At 35.8% G+C, this 20573-nt stretch overlaps 1 protein-coding gene across 2 annotated transcripts; it reads right to left on the bottom strand.

Annotated features, from left to right (window-relative positions):
• Positions 1 to 2947: 2947 nt before the first annotated feature.
• LOC136223491 (kinesin-like protein KIN-12E) lies at positions 2948 to 19163 on the bottom strand. Of its 2 annotated transcripts, none has more exons than XM_066011517.1 (21): positions 18665 to 19163; positions 18234 to 18389; positions 18054 to 18137; positions 17710 to 17829; positions 17091 to 17204; positions 16324 to 16416; positions 15941 to 16030; positions 15745 to 15815; positions 15582 to 15656; positions 15347 to 15434; positions 14852 to 14910; positions 9598 to 9661; positions 9377 to 9442; positions 9031 to 9174; positions 8842 to 8946; positions 8376 to 8611; positions 6732 to 6801; positions 6552 to 6635; positions 5384 to 5443; positions 5205 to 5284; positions 2948 to 5071 (listed from the first exon to the last, which is right to left on the bottom strand). In XM_066011517.1, the coding sequence occupies exons 1-21, from the start codon at positions 18941 to 18943 to the stop codon at positions 3214 to 3216; spliced, it is 3996 nt and encodes a 1331-aa protein (XP_065867589.1). In that variant the 5' UTR covers positions 18944 to 19163; the 3' UTR covers positions 2948 to 3213. The 2 variants fall into 2 exon arrangements, with proteins under 2 accessions (XP_065867589.1, XP_065867590.1); XM_066011518.1 differs by having other exon boundaries at positions 8842 to 8943.
• Positions 19164 to 20573: the final 1410 nt, after the last annotated feature.

Here is a 20573-nt window from a genome sequence, read left to right as displayed (position 1 = left end):
GTCTTCAAGAATATGGCTATATAAGGCCATAGATTTAGGGTGCCAATGATATAGAATTGTGGGAAAAAATAAAAGAGAGATTGGAGAGTTGAGGAAGATGTAGTGAGAGGAGGCACAATTGTGCCTTATGAATTTTGAGGGTTTATTTTAGAGGGTAGTCTAATTATTTTGGGGAGAGATAAAAATAGTAAAGATAATTATTTTGGGTATTTTTGGGAAACACCCGATTGCTACTATTTTTGTTTTATCTCATTGTAACTCTAGAAAGTTTCTAGAGAACACCCTCTTCTAAACCTCAAAAATTCAATAAAATTGTATTATCGCTTCCGCTAAATTGTCGCAATCTAGAAAAATTCCCAACAGTGGTATCAGAGCTATGGTTCAATGTAGCGTCACCCACCAAATCAATTGGGCGTGAGAAAATGGAGAAAATGAGCAAGCAGTTGAGGGAAGGACTGCTGACATGGGGAAGCTCAAATGTTTCATGTAAGAAGTTTGGGCGCGTGCAATGGAATTGCAGAAACAAGAGAAAAGAAAGTGTTAATGTGACAGACCATGTTGACGAAGAAGAATTTGCTTAATTTGGAGAGAAGTGCTCCAATAGTTGAAGGTTGATGAGAAGTGCATCAACAAATCGATTCGGTGAGAAGTGCACCGAGAAGTTGTTTGCGGAGAGAAGTGCTCCGGTGATGATGGGAAAGTACATCATTGATTCGGTGAGAAGTGCACCGAGAAGTTGTTTGCGGAGAGAAGTGCTCCGTTTACAAGGTGATGATGGGAAAGTACATCATATATATCAAAAAAAAAAATTGAAAGTTTTAAATTAATAGTTAAGGGGAAGATTGTTGAGAAAATTAACTATTAATTTAAAATAATTAAACGAAAAAGGAATTGTTGTGATATTCCAATTAATGAGGGATTATTTTTGTAATTTGTATTATTGAGGGATGGTTTTTGTAATTTGTAATTAAAAAAAAAAGATGGTCAAACAAGTTGTGCCATGATTTATGGGCACAAATCATGGCACATATGAAACCTTGACTTTCTTAACTAATTAGTTGAAAAAGTCTTCAAGAATATGGCTATATAAGGCCATAGATTTAGGGTGCCAATGATATAGAATTGTGGGAAAAAATAAAAGAGAGATTGGAGAGTTGAGGAAGATGTAGTGAGAGGAGGCACAATTGTGCCTTATGAATTTTGAGGGTTTATTTTAGAGGGTAGTCTAATTATTTTGGGGAGAGATAAAAATAGTAAAGATAATTATTTTGGGTATTTTTGGGAAACACCCGATTGCTACTATTTTTGTTTTATCTCATTGTAACTTTAGAAAGTTTCTAGAGAACACCCTCTTCTAAACCTCAAAAATTCAATAAAATTGTATTATGGCTTCCGTTAAATTGTCGCAATCTAGAAAAATTCCCAACAGTGGTATCAGAGCTATGGTTCAATGTAGCGTCACCCACCAAATCAATTGGGCGTGAGAAAATGGAGAAAATGAGCAAGCAGTTGAGGGAAGGACTGCTGACATGGGGAAGCCCAAATGTTTCATGTAAGAAGTTTGGGCGCGTGCAATGGAATTGCAGAAACAAGAGAAAAGAAAGTGTCAATGTGACAGACCATGTTGACGAAGAAGAATTTGCTTAATTTGGAGAGAAGTGCTCCAATAGTTGAAGGTTGATGAGAAGTGCATCAACAAATCGATTCGGTGAGAAGTGCACCGAGAAGTTGTTTGCGGAGAGAAGTGCTCCGGTGATGATGGGAAAGTACATCATTGATTCGGTGAGAAGTGCACCGAGAAGTTGTTTGCGGAGAGAAGTGCTCCGTTTACAAGGTGATGATGGGAAAGTACATCATATATATCAAAAAAAAAAAATTGAAAGTTTTAAATTAATAGTTAAGTGGAAGATTGTTGTGAAAATTAACTATTAATTTAAAACAATTAAACGAAAAAGGAATTGTTGTGATATTCCAATTAATGAGGGATTATTTTTGTAATTTGTATTATTGAGGGATGGTTTTTGTAATTTGTAATTAAAAATAAAGATGGTCAAACAAGTTGTGCCATGATTTATGGGCACAAATCATGGCACATATGAAACCTTGACTTTCTCAACTAATTAGTTGAAAAAGTCTTCAAGAATATGGCTATATAAGGCCATAGATTTAGGGTGCCAATATAGAATTGTGGGAAAAAATAAAAGAGAGATTGGAGAGTTGAGAGGAAGATGTAGTGAGAGGAGGCACAATTGTGCCTTATGAATTTTGAGGGTTTATTTTAGAGGGTAGTCTAATTATTTTGGGGAGAGATAAAAATAGTAAAGATAATTATTTTGGGTATTTTTGGGAAACACCCGATTGCTACTATTTTTGTTTTATCTCATTGCAACTCTAGAAAGTTTATAGAGAACACCCTCTCAATCATATATCTTATATGAATGAGGTTGTCAGGACTCGAACACTCGACCGTTTGATCACGGTGGCTCTGATACCATGTCATGGAACCGATTGAACTAAAAGCTCGAACTTATAGTTATAGTTAAGGCCCAATCATATATCTTATATTAATCTTTGACAAAAACACGTAAAATTGGTTTGCCCTCTGACGAATACTGCATTCGCCGCTACTCCCAACGAACTGTGAAAGAAGAAGATTTACCACATATAAAGAATGGCATTCCAACCAAAGGGAACCAATTAAGCTCGGTAGCCTTTTTCATTGCATAAATGACACCTTTAAGCTCTGGTTCAAAAGCCCCCTTATTGGCTAACGAAATTGCAAAAGCAGGCTCTTGGGAAGCCTCGGCTAGACCTGGAAATACCACAAGCACCAGCAATATTCTGATTACCCCATCAGTGTTAAGTTTAGTCCAATTGCGAGGGGAGGGCGAATTCTTATTGAACGAGTTAATAGAGAACGGGAATATCGCCTAAACGGACATGGATATAAATCATAAACTTTCTCCATTCTTGTATTTATTTAGAGTTGTATATGGTTTGGCATTGTCTGGAAAAATTATTTGGAAATCAGAGCTGTTTGCTAATGTACATGATGAACTGCTTTTTGGTTCAAATTCAATAGCTCAAAAGTTATAAACCAATCGAAAAAATGTACAACAAAATGGGAAGGACTACCTAGGCTGCGTGTATTAACAGAAGAAAAACATGAACATTTTTCAAACCGTACAATCATTTGAACCAAACAGCATAGCCTTAATTCTCCTCCTCCAGAAGAGTCTTAACCTCCTTGAGACAAGTCCAAACATTTAGGAGATCTTCTTCCAATTTTTCAGATAAGCAGCAGCATGAATTCCTACTTCTTTCTTCCATTACTTTTGCTATCTTCTCATATGCTGCTACCCTCTCCATCCGCAGCACTTCCAGCCTCCTCAACTCTAGCTCTAATTCTTCCTCCCCTGTCTTCGTTTCCATCTCCTTCAAATCTACATCAAACACATTTTGCTGATATTCAATAATCATGCTCCCTACTTGTGACTTTCCATTCTCTTCCATCTCCAACAGACTTTCCTTTTCTTCAATCACACTCTCAAGTGCAACTTTCATCTCTTCCATACACCTCGACCCTTTTTCTATCTCCTTTTTAATGGATCCTATCTTGTTCTCCATCTTTCCGGACTTTTTACTGTAATCCTCAATCTCCACCCTTATCTGACCAAGCTTCTCTAGAGTTCCTTTTATTTCCGTTTGCAGCTTGGTCTTTTCTTCTTCAGACTTCAGCAAATCAGTTGCTTTAATGCCTCTATGCCAATTCCTCTCACCAGTATCTACCTTTTCAATGTTCTCAATGGCAAACAGTACCTTTTCATTCTCCTGTCGCCGCTTCTCTTCCTCAAGTTTAGACTTCAACCTTGTATGCTTCTTTCTCAACACAAGTTCAGCCTCTTCAAGTCTTCCCATCGCACCCTCAGTTTCACCCTTGCAGACTTCAAGGCATACCAGTTCCTCTTTCTTTTGGTCTACGTAAGTAGATGAAGCTTGCAGCCTGGTCCTTGCTCGAGCTTCTCGTTGTTCAAAGTAACTAAGGGACTGACAGAAGCATGATAGAGAATACTTGAGTGCTGACAACCTCTTTTCTGTGAGAGCTTTTCTTTCCTGCATTTCTGAAGAAAGGGCTTCCAAAGATCTAATTTCTTGCTGCTTGACCTTAACCCTCTCTTTGATTGATTCAAATTCCCTCCAAAACTCATGAAACTCCATGAAAGCTCCCTCTAGTGAGCCTAGAAGAACAATGTTTTTAGCAGAATCTGAAACCTTCTGCTCTGCTTTCTCTAGTTTCAGCTTAGCCAAATTTAGATCTCCCGAAACCTTCACTGGAATAAGATTTAATGACCCTATTTCTGTATCATAAAAGGTAACATTCTCCTCTTCTTCTTCTTCCGCTGTATCCTTGTGCCCCTCGAGCTCATTATTAGGTTCTTCAGTACATTTGCCTCCAACTTCAACAAGCTTCTCAGCGCAATCAAGTTCTCTAGATTCAGAGGAAAACAATCTTTTGAATTCATCTCTCTCATGCATGGCCTTTTCATACAAGCCCATCAATTTATCATTTTCTTCATGCATTTCTGAAAGTTGCTGCTCTAGTTTCTTTACAATTGTCCCCATCACATTGTCTTTTTGTTTGGTAAACTCCAGCAAAACACCATTACCTTCAACTTCCATATCATTTTGTCCTACACCATCAGCATTTTTCAGACCTTTGTACTGACTTTCAGAAGCTGCCCGTTCATATATTTCAATGAGACTATTCTTCTCCTCAATTAAGGCTTTAAGCTTTGTCTGAAGCTCATTGTTTGCTTCATTACAAGCTTCTAACTTCAAATGCAGCTCATCATTCTCTTTGGATAGAATGATTGCTTTATTATGAGCTTCTGCCTCTCTTTGACTTGCAGCGCCAATGGCATCAACCATTGTTTTGAGCTCCATTTGGCAATGAAAATTGATACTGGATGCATCAGTTGACAAAGAAGGAAGCTCAAGTTTCTCTTTTTCTTCTTTTGCGTCTCTGAGAGATCTCTCCTTTTCCAATTTTGTTAATAGATCATTAGCGCTCCTACAAAATAATTTAGTAAAGTCAAACCCAGAATCTTGTTTTTTTAATGAACCAACATCTAGAGAATAGCATAGAATGTATATTTCTTATCTGTTGGCATTGTAATTTTTCTTATCTGTAACATATAACATACCTTTCCAATTTTTCGTTCTCTTGAAGGCAGAAGTTCAATTGCTTTTGAAGTGTGTCTATCTCTGACTGATTTTGAATAGCCTGTATAATAAGATAATTGATCCACATCAGCTCTATAAAATGAAAATAAATTTTAGGGTGAATCATGTAAAATTTCATTCACAAAGAAGTACAATATACCTGCATGCGCAGGAATTCATTCTCCTCATTAATTAATGATTGCCAAGGCATTGCTGCATCCTGAATTGAAAAACATTTGTCTTTAGAAACTCAATCCAGTCTTCCTTAGTACTACGCAAAATGAAAAAACAGTCTAATACTTTGCAAAATTACGATTTAAAATAAGACATGGTAGAAGCATGGATAAGCAGGCCCACACTGGCACTGATTGGGCTCCAGTTGCAGGAGTACCAGAGTTAGGTACGGTATGAGAAGCAGAGATCAAGAAAGCATAATCAAACATGCAAGGTTGGGAATGACAAATGACCAAATACCCTTCTTCACAATGACTAACAAATATGATTGCGGAAACTGAACTAAAATAATGTTAAGTCATATTTCACTTTACACGTGGAATGAAATAACACTTGTAAAAAAAATATCGTACTTAACAGTCACAATGCAACAGGTTCCTAATTATTTTCTGGGTGACAAACTTAAAAGAGGTTAACGTATATTGAGGTTACAAAGTACTGAGTGTTTGTTAGAAGGGATATAGGATGTGGGATAGGGATAAAAAACATGAGATAAATTATCCCGTGTTTGTTTGGGAGATAGAAGAGTGAGACGGATGAGGGATAAGCTTCTTATCCCTCAAATCCTATACCCAGGAGGGGGTGGTATAAGGAGGTGGGATAAGCTCCTGCGATTTTAATAGGATGGAAAAGTCCATCTTATCCCTCAAATTAATGTTATGTAGTTTAAATAAGGTTAAATAGTAAAATATATTATTTTATCCCAATCTCTATCCCACATACCAAACATTGAATATTAATTCTCAACTAGCATATTTTTATCCTTATCCCAACCATTTATACCTATCCCTATCCCAACATTTATTCCTATCCCTATCCCAATAGAATACCAAACGTCCTGTTAAGACATAGCCACTTCAGAAAATAATAATTCTGAAGTAATTATAGTACGAGCAATGCCAATATAGACTAAAGAAGCGGATCCAAACAATGAAGTTTATTGTTCACATACTTAACACCAGGAGCTCCTCACTCATTTTTTGTCCCAGCTAGTAATTTCAGTTGCTGAGTTTGCCGATAGAAAATTAACATGCTAATCAATCATCAAGAAAGATTGCGCATAGAAAATTGTACAAATTAACCAAAAATGTTACCTTATTAGAGTCCAAAGCATCACCATGGACTTCTGTCTTCACATCTGGTTCGTGCATAAGTTTCCAATCAAGAGCTTCTAGCAACTACATGTATAGTAGGATAAAGACTTAGATTCAATGAATAAATTAGTAGTAAAAATATGTTAGATGAAATACACTAACATAGATTCGCTTTACTACCTTATTTTGTAACACCGTGATTTGTTCATTCATCATCTCCCGTTCACCTTCTTCAAAAAAGGACTTTAATCTGTGGATTTACAGCACAACGGCAAGTTAGTTTAACAGCACCATGCAGTAACTTTGACAGAATATTTTTACACAAGTCTAAATCAACAAATGAAAGAAATTACATGACATATTTGGTTTGCAAAAGTGAACTCGACATAAACGACTAGGCTGATCTTAAATTCTAAGATAAGCTATCAAAATAAGCCTAAGGTTTTTGGGGAAGTACCGATTTAGGCTCAACGTTCAAAATAGCACCAATATAGGCTTAACGTTTACAATATAACATCAATTTAGGCATCACGTACAACATAGTACCAATATAGGCTTAACGTTTACAAAATAATACGAATTTAAGCTTAACGTTTTACAAAATATATACAATTTAAGCTAAACGTCACAATTAAATTAACCATATTATATTCTTTTCCTATTAACTTTATATGTTATCTTTTTATTTAGTTATATTTTCTTATTTATTATAATACAATTAATTAGTTTTCTTACCCATTAAAACTTTATATTTGCTTTTCATCAACAATTCCATGACTCCTAAATTTCATGGCTCATGTAATATATACAAACTAAAAGTAGTTGAATGTTTTAATGGACAAGAAAACTAATTAATTGTATTATAATAAATAAGAAAATATAACTAAATAAAAAGATAACATATAAAGTTAATAGGAAAAGAATAAAATATGGTTAATTTAATTGTGACGTTTAGCTTAAATTGTATATATATTATAAATGTTAAGCCTATATTGGTGCTATTTTGTACGTGATGCCTAAATTGATGCTATATTGTAAACGTTAAGCCTAAATTGATATTATATTGTAAACGTAAGCCTATATTGGTGCTATTTTGAACGTTGAGCCTAAATTGGTACTTCCCAAAAACCTTAGGCCTATTTTGATACCTTATCCCTAAATTCTATCCTTGTATCAGATGAATCCACATGTCTAATATGGAAAATAGTGTGGGCAAGGACATCAAAATTACATTATGTACTGAATTTTTATGTTTTGCATCCATCTCAGTTTTTAATTAATGGAAAATGGAAAATAATTCATCAATTGTGCCACTGAATATGACAATTTATATAGGGTAAATAATTTTTTAGTCCCACCTTTCTACGTAACAGACTGTTTAGTCTTCCTAATTTTGAAAAACATATTATAAGATCCCTATCTTTTGTCAATATTAACCCGTTGGTCATTCTATTTTTTTTAGATTTTTAACCGTTATATTTTGTATGAACAGACAAAAAATAAGAGAGTAACATGTTCATTTTGTATCGTACTATGGCTGTCTTGAAAGTTAAGATATGTTCTGTTAAAAATCTAAAAAAAAAATAGGCAAAAGGACCAAAAGGTTAATATTGACAAAATAGTCACCCTATAATGTGTTTTTCAAAATAGGGATTAAACAGTGTGTTAGGTAAAAAGGTGAGGACTAATAAATTATTCACCCATTTATATATAATGAACAAACAACATTGTATTGGTTTCTCCATACAGCAAATGAAACTATAAAAAAGATGATAAAGGTTCGCATGCAGACAAAAAGAAATGTTAGAGGAAAGAAGAGCATGCCTTCTAATTTCGTCATGTAGCCGTAAATTTTCCATAGCAAATCTTGTTACTTCTTGGTTCCGATCCACCTGAGTTTGCAAAACTTCAATTTCTTTCAGATGTTCCTCCTTTTCTCTCAACAAGTGTGACTCTGCTGAAATCTTTCCAGAAGCAACCGCTTCTAGTCTTTTGATTCCGGCTTCTCGAAAACGCAATCTCATTTTCAGGCCTTGAATCTCGTCAGCTCTTTGCTTGGCCTAGTACAAAATGACAAACATTATTCTTTTTTTCAGAAAAACATGTTTCCAATTAATTATGTAATAGTATTGGATGAACAGTTATGTAAAAAAAACCTGATGAACCTAGAACTTAAAAAAGTATAATAAAAAAATGAAATGCAAGTTTTGGCATCAACCAACTTTCACCAACATAAAGAGTTGAAAAGTCAAAGAGAGCATGCAGCAATAAAATCTTGCTTTGCAAATACCAGTAGCTTAGCTGCCTCATTTTCATCTGCCAGTGCCTTCAATGTGATATCCATGTCTTTTTGCCTCTTGAAAGCCCCAACAAGGGCAGCTTCATAGTCTTTCTTCTGATCAATAAAAGAAAAGAATAGCTAAGTGTTAGATCATAGTACTCACAAGATGTGCCAAGCTTACAAATGACAAGCGGATACCTGAGACGTTCTTTTTTCAGTAACCAGAGGACTAAATGATCCTAGGAAAGGTCCTGGAGATCCCAGAATGCTTAAGACTGATGTATTATTATCCAGATCTTCAGGTCCTCCATTGACTAAACCCCGCAGACGAGACACTTCTTTCTGAAAATAATATGAATTCCAATAAACAGCTAGAGGTGATCAAGGTGCAATTGAACCAAAAAAAAAAAAAAACTGATTCTAGGAGAAAAAAATTGGCATATGGTAAAAGCAACGGAAAGGTACAAATCCACTGGCTTAAAAGATTTAGCAACAGCATTTGAAGGTCCATTACATCCTAAGTGACTCAAAATGAGCAAAATACCTTGAGCTGTTGAATTTGCATTCTCATCGCGATAACATCCCCTGAAGCATCTTCATTAACAATTGCCTAAAAATATCAGAACAGCAGAATCCTATAATCAATGAAAACAGAATCTAAAGCATCCAATACCAAAAATGTTATGCATCCCCATCAAAAAAAATCACAAACTATTTGCTAAAGCAGCAAGAAGAAATTAGAATGGCAAAGAATAGATAATGTACATTGTTCTTAATGAATTTCGCACGTTGTGCAAACTTTAATGTGCTTAATGTCTCCAACGAAGAGCTGCAATAAAATGGTTTTCATCCAAGTTAGTAGTAATGTTATAAAAGTATATCACTATTCGAACACTATGATAAAAGAAAAAGTAAACATTTATTTTTTTTTAGTTACCAATACCTAAGAATTGTTAGTTCACATTCTATATAAATATTGAAGCTTAAAATATTCTAGAGTATGGGAAAAATATTTTCACTAAATTTAGGGTTTAACTTAAAATTAAACCTTACTCATATTCTAGCATTTTATATCCAAGGGCATTTTACAATAACATATTATATATATGCAGGGGCGGAGCTAGGGGGGTAGGGGAGGGTCTCCCGACCCTCCGGAACACCCTACACCCTTTACGAACAGTGGTTCAGTCCCGAGCAGCCCCCAAAATAGTTAAAATTAGTACTTATAATGTAGAATGTGATTATATGACATAAAACTAAGTTTGCACAGTTGGTTGTAGTGATAATTAAAGGAATCTCTAATTTGATGAATAATTTCTCCAATTGACCAAACTTGTCAACGGTAGGGATAAAATTGCTCTTGGCTGCCAACGTTAAGGCTACAATTGAACCATTTTATACGTTAGGGGTAAAATTGTTCTTAGATGTAAACATTAGAGTATTTTTCACCTTATCCTTATTTTATATTGAATCTCAGTTGTTTTGTACCTTAATGTTTCAAATTATGATCAAATTTACTCTTATATTATCAAAAATTTGAAAATTTTGATTTGATTACTATGAATCAAAGCCTTAAGTTGTTATTAAGAAAAAAAAAATTCATACAATGGAGCCCCTCCGGACTTTGAGCTCTGGCTCCGCCACTATATATATATATATATACACACACTAAGGTGTACAACTATAACCATTAATTAGTTTAGGTAGTAGTTAGCATTTATTCCTAGTTAGTGTCTCTATGTATAAATACATATTACTTCCTCATAATCGGATAGAGTTTTCTTTCAATCTGGTGTATCTGATTACACATCCATTCATGTTTTCTTTGTCATCCATTTGCATTTTACAATAACATATTAAGCTCATATTTTTCATTTATTCCATGTTTTCTTTTCATAGCTATTCGGTAAACCTTATAGGATGGAGGTAAGTAGGACATTTACAGCCGGTCCCAAGCCCGGATGAAGGAGGAGTGTTGCGGTAGGTTTGTGGCAGCCAGCTTAAAACTTGGCCATATCTTATGGACATGAACCAAAATACGGATATCGTGGGAGCGTTCCCTACTCAGGGACACGCTGCACTTCATAGGCTCGGGTGTAGTGAAAAATGTGCAAGGGTCCCCACATGATGGACGGGTAAAGAAACTAGTCCACAGTAACGGTAATGGTAGCGGTAGTAGGTTACGCTTTGGGACATAGAACATAGGCTCTTTGAAAGGAAGATTAGTTGAAATTGTAGATGTTATGAAGAGGAGGAGAATAAATATAATGTGCCAAAACCCAAGTGGGTTGGAGCCAAGGCCAGAGAGATAACTCCTTGGGGTTATAAGCTTTGGTACTCACGAAGGGATAAGGGTAGAAATGGAGTAGGTATTCTCATTGATCGGGAATATATTGATGATGTAGTAGCGGTGTCTAGAAAGAGTATTAAGCTCACCATGCCTCTATAAGACATGCTTTTTAGGAGGACTTGGAGGAAGTGGTGTAACAGGTTTCTAGGGATGATAAGATGATACTGGGTGGTGACCTCAATGGGCATTGTGGGTTCTAGGCGAGATGGGTTTGAGAGTGTCCATGGAGGTTTTGGAATGAAGCAGGAAATGATATTCTGGAATTCGCATTAGCATATGACTTTAGTATCATGAACACTTGGTTTGTGAAAAGAACCTCCCACTTAGTGACTTATCAGAATGGGGGTAATGCGAGCCAAATTGACTTGGAGAAAGAGTTATATTGTTGTAAGGTGATCCCTAGTGAGAGTACTGCAACTCAACATAGAGTAGTGGTGTTTGATTTTCGAAGTAGGAGATGTACAAGAAACGAATACCACAAGTGGAGACGAAGATTAAGTGGTGGAAACTGCAAGGGTCAACCAACAAAAATTTGTGGATAAGATTGCCACAAAAGATATTTGGTCTTGTAACATGGATTTAGATATAGACTAAAGGAAGTAGTGAAGGAAGTTCTAGGGGAATCTAAAGGTAACATGCCACCGGGTAAGGACACATCTTGGTGGACTGAAGAAGTGCGACAAGCAATAAAATATTGGAGAAATGTAGGAGTGATGAGAATTACGAAAAGTATAAAGATGCTAAAAGGAAAGCAAAGAAGGTCATACGAGATGCCAGAGCAAAGGTGAATCGGGATCTGTATTCGAGATTGGATACGAAGGAAGAGGAAAGAAAAATATATAGAATTGCCCGTATGAGAGGTAGGAAGACTAGAGACCTTGAAAAAGTTAAATGCGGGAAGGATGTGAACCAAAGAGTATCAAGAAACGATACAGGTCCTATTTTGATAACTTATTTAATGGAGATTGCAGACAAGATGTTGGAGATACAAGTATCCCCCACCATATGGTAAATCATGACTCTATGCGGAGAATTCAAAAGGACATTAGAAAAGATGGGATTGAAGAAAGCAGGATGGCATCCCTATTGAGATTTGGAGATATTTGGGAGAGAGAAGAATTGACTGGTTGACGACTTTCTTCAATAAGATTTGGAGAAGCAATAAGATGCCATCGGAATGGAGGAAAAGTACCCTAATCCCTTTGTATAAAAACAAAGGCGATGTCCAAGATTGTGTCAACTATCGAGGAATCAAACTAATGAGTCACACTATGAAACTTTGGGAGCGAGTGATCCAACAAAGGCTAAGGAGAAGTGTGAAGATCTCGGAAAACCAATTTCGTTTTATACCGGGAAGATCAACTATAGAGGCCATTCATCTAATGAGACGATTAATGGAGCAATATCGGAATAAGAAGAAAGATTTGCATATGGTTTTCATTGACTTGGAGAAGGCATATGATAAGGTACCAAGAGAAGTACTTTGGTGGGCTTTAACAAGGAAAGACATTTCGCAGAAATATATTGACAACATAAAGGACATGTATAAGGGAGCGTGCACGAGCGTACGTACCAATGTTGGGAAGACTGAGGAGTTCCCTATTACGATTGGAGTGCATCAAGCTTCCGCACTTAGCCAATTCCTTTTTGTCATTATTATGGACGAATTAACGAGTTCACTTCAAGACGGTATACCATGGTGTATGTTGTTTGCACATGATATTGTGTTGGTTGATGAAACGGAAGAATGCTTGAGAGTAAGTTGGAATTATGGAGACAAACTTTGGAATCTAGAGGCTTTAAGTTGAGCAGAAGTAAGACGAAATATTTGGAGTGCAAGTTTAGCGGCGACAGAAGTAGGGAGGTAGGGACAATCACCCTAGACGGGAGGGTTGTCTAAGGCTCGGATTGCTTCCATTATTTAGGTTTATTATTCAAACAGATGGAGAATTGGATGGAGATGTTGCTCATAGGATTAAATCTGGTTTGTTGAAGTGGAAGAGTGCTACGGGTTTCTTTTGCGATCCCGGCATGCCTAATAGATTAAAAGGAAAATTCTATCGCATGTCAATTAGACGTGCATTGTTATATAGTACAGAATGTTGTGCAGTGAAACAATGTCACATTCATAAGATGTCGGTGGCGGAGATGGGTATGTTGTTTAACCCTTTTTTTAATTCCTGTCCGAGCGTGCCAGAAGTTTTGTAGAAAAACCCCAAAATGTTGTAAAAATCTAACTTTTATCAAAGACGATCGCGTGAAAGCTTAAAGTACATGAAAAAGCTTAAAGTTCGCAGCTAAATCTAGAAGACTGATATTTGCTGTATTGAAATTACACCAAGAATTTGTAAATCGAATTGACTAATCTTAAATTGAACAATTGAAATGACAGAAGAAATCAAGAACTTACAATAAAAGATGAAAAAAATAATAAAAATAACTAAGTTGTAGCCATTGAAGAATTCTGGATTCTGTTTGGTTTTTGTGTGATTGTTTGTGTCCCTTTCTTCCAAAAAATCTCCTTTTAAATCTACTCCCAAAGGCATATATAACCGCTCTATTCCCCTTTACTCCTGAGATTAAGCCGTTTCCGACTGTTGAATACTTCATGATTGCGCGTGTTTTTCTATATTTAGTAAGAAAGTTCAAACTTTTCATAAGAAAGATCTATGATTCGCTAAGGTTGCTCCATAACTGATGAATAAGAAAGTTCTCAACTACTCCCTTTCTCCATAACCGCCCAGCAAGGAAGTTCCCCAACTGTTTTCTCTCCCAATAACCCACATTCCACTCCACTAACTTATGCCCATGTCTTCCACGAAAAATGTTGTTGTAACTTGTATATTAGCTTGGCTCCCAATTCAGCTAGAATAAAAAAAAAAGGGCGGCCCGGTCGCATTACGCGTCCCCGCTGAGCGAGGGTCCAGGGAGGGATCCCACCACAAGGGTGTATTGGGGGCAAGCCTTCCCTTGCCAATTGGCAAGAGGCCGCTCCTAAGACTCGAACCCGTGACCTCTGGTCACACGGCAACAACGTTTTACCGTTGCGCCAAGGCTCGCCCTCTCCAATTCAGCTAGAATAATTGGTAAATTACCAAATCGGCCCAAAACTTTTAATGTTTCGCATATTTTGACGAGAAATATACAATTGGTGAGATAATATCAAATTCCAACCAAATTAAATAGTAAAATTAGCCCAAATTAAATTAAGGGTTACGGATGTGTGGCTATACGAGAAAGGATCGAGTGAGGAATGAAATAATTAGGACGAAAGTAGGGGTTATATTTCTCGAGAATAAAATGAGGTAAAATCGACTAAGGTGGTTTGGCTATGTAAGACGAAGAGCGTTTGATCCGCCAGTTAGAAGAATTGAAGAGTGGTAAAGGGATGCAATGGTGAGGGGCAGAGGAAGGCCTAAGCAAACTTAGAAGATGGTGATTGAGAGTGATATGAGTTTATTGGGGATTGAGGAAAATATGACAGTGGATAGAACGGAGTGGAGGGAGAGAATTTATGTCGCTGAAACGACTTGATTTCACGGTTTTGTATGACGACTCATGTTAGCCGACCCCGAATCGTTTTGGAACTAAGACTTTGTTGTTTGAGTTGAATTTACATACCTAAAAATCTTAGAATTAATAAAAATAAAAATTAGAGCGACAACTAACCAGAGAGATGGGCTAATATTAGCAATAATAATAGTTTTTGAGTTCCCTCCAAGTGAATCCTGAAAAGGAAAGAATCAAAATTTTGTTAGTGTAATAGTCCACAATGTAATCTTGTGCTTCAAACACCTTTAGTATCATAATTCAATTAGAACACTATCTCATGCAATCTACCTAGTGAAGTTTCTGCAATTTTTTCAATACGACATCTTTACAATTTTCATTGTCATTTATCATAACTTTTTCTCTACGTCCCAATTTAAAAAAAAAAAAAAAAAAAAGAAGTTCCTTTCAACCATGGATTTACTTGACAAGCTAGAACCTAGCTAATATGTGTAGCAACAGAATCAAATGAACTTGGAATATTTGCCCAAACAAAAATCATTCTTCAAGCTTCACTCCAAAAGGAAAACAGAATCTCAAGAGTCCAGAAACAAAGTGCCCAAACATTCTCAAAGAAAAAAATATTTAACTACTTAAATAATTTAAAATATATACCTGAAGTAGAAATGTAAGCTTGGAATCTCTGTAAGGAACATGTTGAGACTTTCCATTGGATATACTCACAAGGTTCATGATCACAAGTCTGCAAAAATCAAAATTAGCTCAATGTTTTTAATTTTGTTATCCCAAAAATCACATGGAAATCTGCTACTACAAAAATCATTCAGAAACAATCCTCTCAAAAACAGTTTATGGAGCAAAAAAGAAAAGAAAAAAGATAAAATCAGACCCCAATGTTGAAAGAGACTTATTGATATTGGTAGCTTCCTTAAGACGTTCACCTTCAGCCCCAGAACTCTTCTGCCTGTGATCATGCTAAATTAGTTGTGATAACTATCAATTGTAATTTTCCTCCTTTAGAATTATCACTCATTTGTTCCACATCATCATACCTCTCGGATCCTGCTAAATCAACAAGATTAAGCCGAGCAAACCGGTGATGTGTTACTCCTTGGGATTCCCACTGAGAAAAGCACCAATGACAGAGCCATAAGAAATCAGCCATAGCACGATGTATTCTAAGAAATTCATTAGAAAAAGCTTGTTAGGTAAATTAGCCAATGGGAGGTAGATCTATTAATTACTAACCTTACTTTCAATGATGCATGTAAATACACTATGAGAGCGACTACTTGCCCGGTTCATGTTAGTAGATGCAACTTTTCTATTTGCAGCACCCTAAAACAAAAGAAATGATATAGGTGAAGTATTAATCTTATAAATGTAAGGAGATACATATCCATGCAAATACTTGTTGAAAATAAATACAATAAAAAATCTTTTTTTTCTTTTTTTTTCCAAAAAGAAGCCTTTTCATTTCTTTTTCAATCACTTCAAATAATAACTTTCATGCTGATAAATTCTTGTCCAATAGCATGCATAAACTACTATATAAACTAGGCAGTACCAACAGAACAAAAACTTTTAGTTAAAATCATAGATCATATCCAATACAAGATACATTTTCCTACCTGAATAAGTTGTTGAATCACATCTCTTGCACTTGCAACTTCTATCTCCTTGAGATTCTCTACATAGATACCTTTCTTTGCATCTTCCCTTATCTGTATATATCACCACATATTAAGTTGATAACAGTGAGTAAACCAAGGAAAAGGGGCCTTATTGGGCAATTTCCACATACACCTAAAGTATGAAGAGTATAGAGTAGGAAAAACAAAGGTCCACACAGGATCAATTGATAGGTTCTATTTTTGTTCGAGGAAAGGGTCTGTAGGTGTATTAAGTAATAATTGTAACTTAACTTGTAAGGCTGATGAAACAAGCAGATTATTTACACCTTTCACATTTTCGACACCAGCAATGTGCTTAGTAGGGTTGGGGGTTGCCCTAGGTTATGTATTGTCTACGTGTTGTGCACTTATTTTATTATAGAGTTGTCATCATCATCCCATCCTCTTTATCCCTATTGGATTGAATTGAAGTGAAATACCAAATCTCTGCTAGTTATCTATCATACTTGTGGGACATTGTTGCTGTTTTTTAATACTCTAAATTGCTTGTGAGGGCTCAGCTGATTATCACAAGTACATGTGACTGACAATACTTCTTCATAACAAATAAGTGCAAGAGTAAATTTTTTGAATATTTTCTAACAGCAAAAATATAGAACATGAATTTCTGTAATCTTCTGATCATAAGTGTTCAACTGAATATCATAAAAGCTGCAAGGGTACAATAATTTAGCTGCATAACTAAAAGCACAATTGATCCGTACCTGTAGGTTATTAGATGATGGGTCCAAAAGATCAAGAATCTGCTCATTATATATCTCCAAAAATGAGCATTTACAAGCAAATTTTAACTTTTCATCCTTGCGAGCTTCTTTTTCCTGTCATACAATTAAAATGACAAACCAATTTGCAGTTAGACTGCACACGACACGACTACTAAATTATTTTCAGTATAGCTATAATTTGATATTGTAGCACTTAAAAGTTAAAACGAGAAAGGAAGCCATTAAAACAACTTCAGTCATCACTAAACTCTTAGTACAGATGTAAATTCAAGTTAAAGTCAATTATTTTTCATACAGTTAAACCTAACTAACTAAAGAGAATCTACTAGTTACCATATTGTGAAACAGCTTCAGTCAAAACTACCTCATAACAGCCACAAAAGCAAGAAAGTACCCATGAGCAATTTGCACCCAATATTACATTAACCTTCAGCATGCAAGATTCATAGCAAGCATCGTCTTCAAATTTAAGTTTGTAAAATAAAATTGATCCTTAAATTATTTAAATTTGAACAAAGTTAGTGCTGAAAAAAAAAACCCTTCACATGCGTAATGAAACAAAAAGATATTCAACAGCATGTAAAGCAGAGACACAAACCTTCTGGATTCTTGAGAACAAACACTCAAATACTCTAGGTGTCATTCCGCAGTTAACACTGTGCCTCCGAGTGCCTCCTTCAATGTCTCCAAGCATGGTATGAGTCTTCCCACTTCCAGTCTGGTTATGTTATTATAGATGGTGAGGAAAGAAAAAAAGCTCAACTTTTCCATTTATCCATTGTAGTTCAACGATTAAAATATCACATCTTTGAATATGGTTTCACATAATACTATCACTTCAAATACTAGTTTATTCTGCTCATTATAATTACACAATATATTCTTATATAATACAACAATGAAGTAAAGAAGGTAAATTTGAAAAGTTGGTCGAAAGCTCACTTGGCCATATGCGAACATGCAGCTATTGTAGCCTCCCATGCAATTATCCACCATCGGCAACCCAGCTACTTTGAATAATTGTTCCTGATAACAACCAAAATTTACATAATAATAACTAAAACAAACGATGATAAAGAAGATAATATTGGCATCATAAATCCAAAGTTGAAATTTGTTTACCTGACTAACACTCTCATCCGCTACAAGGTCAAAGGTGAATCGTGACTCAGGGTGCCCTGTCCAAGTGATTGCCTGGCAGCTTTCTTGCTTAACGCACTTGCTATAGCCTTGAAGGGAGATTTCCGAACTACTAAGTGGGCGCAATCTAATGATAACCTACCAAAAATTGCGAATATATATTAAACAGCATTCACAGCACTTGATTGAAATCCCTAAATCTAAGACAAATATACACTTTCTGCCGATAAGTAGGCAAGTCATTTGTGTGCTTGTGATTTCAATTAGTAAGAAACAAGTTTTCTTTCAGCAGTTAAGAGTTAAATTTATCCAGAATATGTTCAAAGATGTATTGAATTACAATCATATCTTACTGAATTTTCCACTTCCAAACAAGAAACAAAGTTAATTTCCACAAGGAGCAACGTCATTACCTGCACGTTATGATCATTCCAAAACGAGGGATCTTCACAAAACTCAAAGCTCTGAGTACGCGGCGGCGGTGCAATAGATCCAGTGTTGCCATCAGCAGTATCCTCCCACTCATCAGTAGTCTGAACAGCCGAAGCAGCAAGAGAATGGACAGAAGGAAACTTCTCCCGAGTCGCCGATTTTAACAGATCTGGAGTACTGGGAACGGAGTCCGATGTGGAGCGGTCATGGAAACCAAACCTGCTCTTGATAGCGCTGGCGGCCTCGGATATGAATGGCATTTGGTTCCGGAATAGGAATAAAAATTGCAGCAGCTACAAGGGTTTAAAGCGATTGTTAGATACGTATAAATGAAAGATTGGGAGAGAATTGAAGGGGGAAAGAGAGATGTTTTTAGGTAGAAAAGAGTGATGAAGGGAAGAGGAAGAAGAAGAAGAGTTTTGAAATGAGAGAAGCGGAGGGATTAATAATGATGAAGTGAGATTTTCAATGGACGGTCAGGATGGAGTAATTTCAAATTTGAAGACCGTTTCGAATTTATAACTTTATTAAGTTTGAAAAGTTTGTACAGTGTATATGTGATGCGATGGGGCCTCAGCCTGACCCAGTTTAGTTTGTGAGAACCCAACTTCAATTTCTTTATTCCAATCATTAGAGCTCTAGTGCAATTAAATTGGTTGTTACTTTCTACCAATTGATCGTAACCAAGCATTAAAGAGCTTATTAATAAATATAGGGTCCGTTTGTTTTACCTGCTGTTTGCTGTTTCCTGTTACGGTTTGCTGTTTGAAAAAGCTGATGTTCCAAAAAGAAAGAATTCTCTGCTTTTATAAAAAACTATTTTTCGGTTACAAAAGGCAAACAGGAGGTGTCTAACCAAACACCTTAAACTCTCCTTTTCAAAGTGAAAAGGCAAACAGGAGGTCAAAAAGCAGCTACCAAACACCCTCATAGCTTGTTACTAATTTTGGTTACAAACTTTTAGAGCCCACCTATAAAGCATAAAAAAGATCTTTTAGTGTGTAAATTACAAATCCAACTTTATTCTTTTATTTTTATATTTTTTTTACCTTCAAAATGTTTGAAGTAACAAATGCTCTCTAATGGATTGTAACTTTTGGGTGTAAATTATCTCATGTGGCACCCCAAGTTACAACCTCCCATTAGAGATGCTCTTAGAACAAAAAACATTTGAGGCCAAAACCTAGACAATATCTTCAACAACAACACTATCAGTATCCGCAATGGGATGCCTCACTTTGATAAAGTGATTCAAAAAAAATTGAATCTTTAAATTGAAGGGGACTGTATTAAGTGAGGAGCGAGAGTTTGTGTATCAAAAAAGTGATTCGGGGAAGTTAAAAAGTGAGAGTGAAGTGAGATGAGGGAGGTGAGGTGGACATGCGGCTGAGATCGCACCTCAGCGCGCGCGTGTGATACACGCGCGCGGGAGGCGCGTCACAACCGCAAGGTTTGACTGATCCATTATTTTTTTTTTTTTCTTAAAATCAAAGTGAGGTAACCTGTGTATTTTAAATTATAAAAATAAAATGTTTGAATTCAAATAGTGAGCAACGGATATAATTTGAAAAAAAATAAATAAATATATTTATATATATAATAGTAACTTTTGTATAACAGCTATATTTTAAAAAAAATATATAAATACCCAACTCATTTACACATAAAAAACACACCTAAATACTACATTTTGCATATTTAGAGGTGTGGATAAACGTCCACGTAGCAAAAAATCCTCGCAGAAAAATCTGTATTCCAATTCGCAACACCCTAATCATTTCCAAATGTCAAACCGAAATACGTCGAATATGCAAATATCTCCCATGAGGGGTTCTCCATAACCCGTATTTCCTCATAATTACGGTCATTTTATGTCAAACCCTCACAACT

Source organism: Euphorbia lathyris, chromosome 3 (assembly GCF_963576675.1).
Source record: "Euphorbia lathyris chromosome 3, ddEupLath1.1, whole genome shotgun sequence".
In the NCBI taxonomy this organism is placed as follows: Eukaryota; Viridiplantae; Streptophyta; class Magnoliopsida; order Malpighiales; family Euphorbiaceae; genus Euphorbia; species Euphorbia lathyris.
Note: the sequence above shows the minus strand (reverse complement) of the source record. Positions and strands in the feature narration are given on the sequence as shown.